General features: G+C 34.5%; 1 protein-coding gene across 2 annotated transcripts in view; it reads right to left on the bottom strand.

The window, feature by feature from the left end:
* Positions 1-1,171: 1,171 nt before the first annotated feature.
* The window catches only part of MOSPD2 (motile sperm domain containing 2), a 33,136-nt gene continuing 26,587 nt past the window's right edge, over positions 1,172-7,720 (bottom strand). For both annotated transcript variants that reach the window (XM_064646665.1, XM_064646666.1), the window contains exons 11-15: positions 5,756-5,852; positions 4,876-4,972; positions 4,091-4,220; positions 3,736-3,838; positions 1,172-3,231 (exon numbers count right to left, since the gene is read on the bottom strand). In XM_064646665.1, the coding sequence (XP_064502735.1) occupies positions 3,085-3,231; positions 3,736-3,838; positions 4,091-4,220; positions 4,876-4,972; positions 5,756-5,852 (574 nt within the window). In that variant the 3' untranslated portion in view covers positions 1,172-3,084. The remainder of the gene's footprint in view (positions 3,232-3,735; positions 3,839-4,090; positions 4,221-4,875; positions 4,973-5,755; positions 5,853-7,720) is intronic.

Below are 7,720 nucleotides of genomic sequence, written 5' to 3'. Positions count from 1 at the left end.
AATGAACTAACACCATTCTTAATAACAGAACAGCATTTATACCCTAACACTTCAGTGCAACTACATCGAAAATATGAGGATCCCCAAGGCAGCGCAGTGACTTAAAATGCTCTCCACAAAATCCCATACAGTCAACAAACCCCATATAAACTAAAAACCTCTGGAAGCAACAGCAAAATGTTTGAGAACTTGAAGGCAGACATTAGAGACAAATTAGTTACAGCAGGGACTCACTGATGAAATACAAAGGCAATTTAAAAACCCTGCTCCTGGCACTGCTGCCTGTCACATCTGTGGTTGTTTTGTGTTTTTTTTTGTTTTTTTTCTTTACAAAACGTCTAATCTTTTACATAGTAAAAAAATGAAGCTCAGAACAGGGCACAAAAATTACTAGGAAGGGAGCATGTGGTCTTTTGGGGTACAAATTGCCAATTTTTAGGTTTACAATCACTGCTGTCTCTTAATTGTCTGTAAAAGCCAAGGTTAACCACTACACTGCAATGAGGAAAAGGAAAACTAAATCTTAGATCTTGATAGTTCATGTAATCAAATCTTATTTTGTGAATTGCCTAAAGTTCTAAAATGCCCCAGCTTTATAAACCAAGTTTCATGTACTGTAAAAAAGTAAAAAATTTGAAAACAAGATTTGTCTATTCTCTCAATTTTGGGTACCAAATCATGTTACTGCTGTGAACTGTGTAATGCAGTGTATGTTAAACACAAAACCTTCCAAAATGGACTGGCTGAAATCTGTGTTTCTGAGGGCTGGCAAACAAAATCTGAAACTACAACTGACAACTGGGAAAATATTGGGAAAATGCTTTGTGATGATGGAAGCAACGAAGTTCTCACAGAAGAAAAACATGGAAGTTGACCATTGTCAATGTTAAGCTAAGAAAAGGTACTGTTACTTTGCCTCTTTTTTTTCTTATATATATTTTTCCATTTACTGTGTGATGTTTAGACGACAGTTCATTTTACCGAGATACACATGGATCTGCTTTGTGGTACCATTCTACATTTGTCTGACAAGTATCATCACAGCTTCTGTTCAACAACAGACTACTACAACAATCATTACCATATTGACTGATCCCATATTAAGTATCTGCAGACTAACAAGAAAACGTCAGGAGATACAGCTATGTTTAAGAGACTAAACATTCAAGACTGTGTGTTTCCTCATATTTATTTTTTAACTGTATTTTTCTAAAACATATTAAAATAGAAAAGATGTTCATCTGATTCATCATACAAAGAAAATACCAATAACAAAATAAGTAATAAAATACTGAAATATATGAAAGCACCAAAACATTAAAATATTCATATTGGCAAAGACTCTTAAGAATATATTTCTTGCAATTTTACAATAAAGTGCTATTCAATCCACTCCAAAATAGGAATTGGTATTTTAATAGCATGGTTATTATTATCTTAAGGTTAGAAATTACTTCGTTACCTTTCTCAATAAGACAACAACCCACTTTGTTGGAAGTAAAACATTTGAGTTGCATGCACATAAAAATAACCCAAGTAACAGCTTCATAATAAGCAGTGAATAATATAAATTGCCAACTCATTAGGAAAACAAAATACTGAGAAACAAACTGAACAGAAATGAGATTAATGAAAAATTAAGAAAATGCAGATGTGGTAAAACATTGTATAAATTAAGAAAGGACAGAAGACTGTGTGCCAAACATTTCTGTAATCTTGCTTTTTAAATTGTATTTTTTTTAGTAATCAAATTGCTGGCTTTTTTAGTTAATCTGTTTATTAATGCATTATTTTAAACTGCCCTTTTCTGTTTCCCAGAAATGATCCTAGATCGGCAACACACTGTAAGCAAAAAGACAGAAGTAGAGTATGACCTTTATTTTTCCTCAATAATTGCTTCTCATCTATTGAGGTCAGCAGACAAAACTAAATGATCTGTTACAAAGCCAATTTGTAGGAAAAATTAATTCTAGTAATGGAATTATTTTAACTTTTTAAATCTCTTTAAAAGTGAAAATCTTAAACGTATGAAAGATACCATCAGTCTCCTTTTAAGTTTTTATCATTTTAATATACATATTTACAGCAATGAATACAAAGAATTCTTGTCAGCGAACTTCTCACTAGCTTCATTTGCCATTTCCACAACAGTTTCTGTGAAATGGCAGATATAATACTTTTATGTTGCCTTCTACACTATTTAATTCCTGATTTGACTGGCTTTCTTCATAAATTCATCTGTAATTTAACCATATTGCACAACTCAGAGTAAGTTCTTACACCGACTATTTAATAGCCTTTTTATGAATCAATAATAGGCCATCACAATCCAAAAGGCAAGTCTCACACTCCTTCTGCAATTTGAATACAAGTTCCTTTACCAAAAAAAAAAAAGAAAAAAAAAAGAATAGGAATAGTGTCTTGTGTGTACGTTACTTGGTAAGAAATATTTACAGTAACTTTGCATTCAGAAGAAGCAAAATAATAAGGAATTTAACCAATGAAAGCAGTGAGTCTGAATTACCAAAATAATTACTAACAAATATCTTCCTTTATATGTGCATGTACACAGATTATATAAAAAATCTGCCTGTACTACATAATGCCTGTAAGTTTTCCTGAATGAACAGATTAACCTTAGAATACACTAAGTCGACTGCTTATATCTTCTATGAGAGTAATTCAGAATGTAAGAATGAATATGATGAAAAGAAATGAAATATTGTATTTGAAGTAGTTGAATAAAGGAAAAAAAATCTAAACAGCTTAAATATTGTATGTGGTTTCCTCCTTCCAGTTCAGTAGTTTTTTATTGAGTTGTACAGTGAAAATAGGCCCTAGCTCTAACATCTTCCTCATGCCCTATTCTAATTGTCAGCTGAGAAAGTGATTTCAGTATTTTCATTTGCTGGTCATTCGTTTCTTCTTTTTTTTTTTTCCCCCCAGCAAACTGTATCCTTGTTCATTGCTGTAGGCTCACAAACCTCATTTTGGCAGTTTCAGAATCTGAGTGCAGCACTGCAATCTCTTCTACTCCAACACACCACGATAGGCAGCAGCACATCCAGGGCACAGCAACTCTCTTTAGCTTCTCTGGGCAGAAGCCAGGTAGAAGCAGAAGGCAGCAACAGTAACTGATAGCAAAGATAAAACAACTGACAACTGCTGGAACCAGAGGCAGCGATTCATCTGCTCTTCAAGTCTTTTATTAATTTGCAGTAAACGAGTTAGCTGAAAATAGAACAGCTTCATTAAATTAGAATTACTGTGCATGAAAGTACTCAGAAATTTTGAGCTATTTAGACATTAACTATAAGCATAGAAAAAAAAAAAAAGACTTCTCACAGTGATCCCTCAGCAATACCTTTTCTATCACTACATACTTCAGGATTCTGTTCCATAAAGGAGCTTCAAATCTTAAAGTTATGGGTAACCCATACAGCCTGTATCAAGCAGGTAGCATCTTTACACTAGGAAGCAAAAGATACCACTGAGGCTCACTGGTACCCCAGGTCGGTATGTACGTAAAAGGAATGAGCAAACTGCACTGAAAGTAGCACTTTATTAAACCATTGTCATTCAACAAAGTAATTAAACCACTATGACTGATTTAGTTACTTTCAATTGCTGACCTTTTCAAATAGTATAATTTACAAGGTACCAAAAAAGTTCAGCAAAAATTCTTTTTATCTTATAATTTTGTTCAATATGCAGCACAAAGGAATACAGTAGTACCTGTATATGTAAATCTTCATTTGTTTTTGCTGGAACATTAAACGCATTGTCTTTTAATGTCAGAGAAGAAGGCTTACTGCTTTCTATGACATGACACCTGAGCCTGTGAAAAGGGAACAAAAATGCACACTAAAAATCACAAATTTATTGCAACATTTTATAATTAATAGTAAACAGTCTATCTAACAGTTATTATATGCTCTTTATTATCTGTTCTGGTTGAATAATTTTTAAAATGACTATTGCAATGATAGCTTGAAAAGGCTTCTTCAGTTCACCAATGACATTTTGAAAGCTTTTGATCTAGAAAGCAAGAGTACAAATATCTGTGTGCTCAGTTAAAACATAACTTCACCTATGTTCCATCACTTTGGTCCTAGGGACATCTTTCCAGAACTGAGTCAGTTCTGGTGCGCCCGCTCCAGAAGACTGATCCATTTCTGCTGCCATTATAAGGAAGCGATCCTGCAGAGAAGCTGAAAAACCTGCCCTCAAAGAAGAAAAAAACCCAAATCAATAAATGTGTGCTTAGATAAAATGACAATATTACAAAGAGTATAGAAGCATTTTGAAAGTGCTATAAAATGAGAGCTGGTTGATTGCAGGACACCAGATAGTGACCTACTAGAAATAAAAATAACGAAATCATTCTCTAAAGCTCAATAATTTTGATTTCAGTTTTCCCAAAATTATATAGTTTTAACAGAACTAGTTTCATCTAAACAATTCAAAAGCAACCCAGAATTTTATAAAGAATGCATTCACCAGCAAATTCACTTGTCCTTGCAACAATTTAGGAAACTGACTTACTGCAGATAAACTCCCACTGTACTAGTGAACAAGAGAGACAGCTGCCAATCAGGCTTTTTGTTTTTTAAGACAAGAAACAGAATGGGCTGAAGATAACAGCTGCTTATACCTAAGTGGAGTAGTAAATCAGTATGGGCAGTTACTGAAATGCTTCCTGACATCCATGCTTTTTTAACATAGAGTAACATTCTCAAACAAGTCAAGCAGACATAGGTGTCAGTCAGTCTTAAACACCGGCGAGTACATACAAAACATCAGTATTTAGAGCATCAATCTATTAATAAAACTTATCCAGATTTCTTAAAAATGGTATTGTAAATTTTTACTTACCACCATGAAGAGAGACTATTATATCCAGTGATGTGCCAGGTTCACAGCTGCTGTTACTCGGTTTAACCCTGTATTTTTCAGGAGCAGTTGTTCTCACCTATAAACAAGAAATACCAAACAAACACAGAGTAAGTGCATGCACAAACTACAACTGCTTCATAACCTCCCTCATTCTTTAATAACTAAATCCCCAAAAGCTTGAATATTAGGACAAGTCTCTAAAATACATAATTTTGTAGGAGGAATATGATTCTGGTATTTGACTTCTTTTTCCTCTCAACCACTTTTATCTTTCTTTTCTTGCATTTGCTATTTTTCCTTTGCATACATATTTAAAAACAGCCAAGAATATCAAGTGGACTACCCGTTATAATTTTTAATATGAAATATAGAAACTTTAGTTATATCAGTGCACAGAGAACACAAAATATGGGAAAAAAAACATATAAAGATGCAAGTTAACTCAGTATTTCTGAAGCAAATATAACTGCATTCATTCTTTTGATGTTGACATTTGCAAATGGATCTCCATCATTCTGGAGCATTATTAAATTGTTTTCAGCCAATATTTAAAAAGAAGAATTCTAAAAAGATGGCTTTTCCAAGCTCAAGACTTTCTTCCTCAGGAAGTATTAAACTCTCACTAAAAAACTAATCATCACTATAGCTCTTTCCCAGTCAGTGACCCAAAGATTTGTAATACTGATTATCCCCTTAGAGGTGGCACATTATGGGCATAAATTCAGTCAGAAGATTTCTTTGATTTGCTTCAAACATCACAACAGAATAAAAAAAATGGGTTCAATAGCATTTCTTCTTCCTTAACAAGTAAAAATTACACATTTAGTAAAGCAAACCAAGTCACACATAAAACACTTACTTTAAAAGCCACTACGTTTTTAGTGACATTTGTGAGAACTATCAAACATTTTTTCTCTCCAGTTTCTTTGGATCCAAAATATAGCTCTTCTGCTGGGCTAACAGGAAATTTGAAAAGAATTAGTTTCTTCAAATTATCTTTACAACATATCATAGAAAAAACCTGACCACACCTACAGGAACATAAAATACTTTCAACCCTGCAGCTAGAGTCAGTATAAACAGATTTTTCAGAAAACAAAGCTATGAAAACACAATGCAGAAGAAATTTTGTAGTGAAGCTGAGGGTTGACTCATGACAAGTGGAACTAGCTGCCTCAGCTGATTACTACCCTTGATTTCTCCCATCTGGAAGAGCATGACCAGCTGCAACAACAGGAAGAACCAAAGTATATATAGTCAGCCACTGCATCTTAAGAGCATTATGTTAAGGGAAAGCATTGCTGATTTTAATTTATGCTAATTTTAAAGAATATAGGATGTCATAGATGGAGTAATTATCACCTTGTACATCTATCCCAGTACTGATATAGTGCACTGCAACTGGCAATCATTTCAACCAGTACAGCTAAATTCACTTGTACTTATGAGTCAGTCTTTGCATATTTGTGGTGTCACATGCATAAAAAAAGTTATTGCTTGTTTTTAATATTCTTGTGCAATCACGAGAGTCATGCATGAAATATTTTAAACCACATCAAACACAACTAATTTTGGATAAGCATTCAAACAAACACTACTAGGCAAAAGGTAGGGCATGCTCATCTAAGTTGAAAGGAAACTTGAGTAACAAGTCAAAACGTTTTCTTTCATTATGTCACATTAGGAGCACACAGAGAACTGCTGCACTACGCAGTACTACAAAACTGCAGATCCTTTTAACAGAAAACCTTTTTCAAAAAACATGGTTTTTATCCCTTGTCCTCTTTTTAGAATGCCGATTTCATGTTAGTTTGACCTCCTTCTCAAAAGAACTCCTTTTTACAGTATGAATCTTTTCTTCTCTCACTTAAAACAAAGCAGTGCAGTGGCTGAGAAGAAAAACCCTTGGTGCTGTAGGGCAAGCCTGAATGCCCATGCTGGAAGCAGATTCCAGTGGTGACTGTGCATGTAGGGGGTGCTGATATTCTAAAATGCAGTAGACAGTCCACATGACAAAAATATATATTTTTTTTTTTTTGGTGGGAAAGAAGGAAGTGTGCCAAATAAGGCAGAAACCAAGAAACTGATGGGTTTAAAACAGCTTCATAGAGTAATTCTATCTCCTCATGCTCTCAGTATTTTTTTTCATTTCCGAATTCTCAACTTAAGTAACCAATGATCAGTAGGGAGAGGAAGGATTGTATCTACGAAGTATTTTGGCTATCTTAATATTGTACTACTGCACTGTGTGTTACAGCAATTGCAAGATAAACCATGAGACAGGAAAATATTAATATTAATTAGCATCAAAACAAACCACAAAAAGAGATCATTTTGCTAGAATCTGATCTTTCTTGTTCTACCACTGTGGGTATTGGCCAAAGAAAACAAACAAACGAAAAAAAAGGCTTGAGGGCCACTACTCTGTGACTTTTGTCTGTGAAATCAAGCAGTTCCACAGTGTTGGGGGTGGGTGAGGTGTAGCTGTTAGGAGGATGGGTTGTTTAAGCAAACACCTAGGCTTTTTAATTTTCCCAGAAACACTACTCTGATGTGTGTAATGTAACCACTTCACTTGTACTAGAAATTCTCGTTCCAAAAGACACCACATGAGCTGGTCTTTGCCAGACAGTGAAAGTAAATGGCTGCTTTGTGTTGTACCAAAGTCATTTATTGGGGAGGAAAGGCAGAGGCCAGCCCTTTCCTGTAAGGTGTGCAAGGCAAATACAACAGTGGTCTAAATGAGGGAGTCACCTCTGTGAGTGTGACTACAAACACAAAAGAACACAAGGACCCAGCTTTGGTCCACAATTTCATGGTGCTA

The sequence above is a fragment of the Pseudopipra pipra genome, chromosome 2 (genome assembly GCF_036250125.1).
Source record: "Pseudopipra pipra isolate bDixPip1 chromosome 2, bDixPip1.hap1, whole genome shotgun sequence".
Classification (NCBI taxonomy): domain Eukaryota; kingdom Metazoa; phylum Chordata; class Aves; order Passeriformes; family Pipridae; genus Pseudopipra; species Pseudopipra pipra.
Note: the sequence above shows the minus strand (reverse complement) of the source record. Positions and strands in the feature narration are given on the sequence as shown.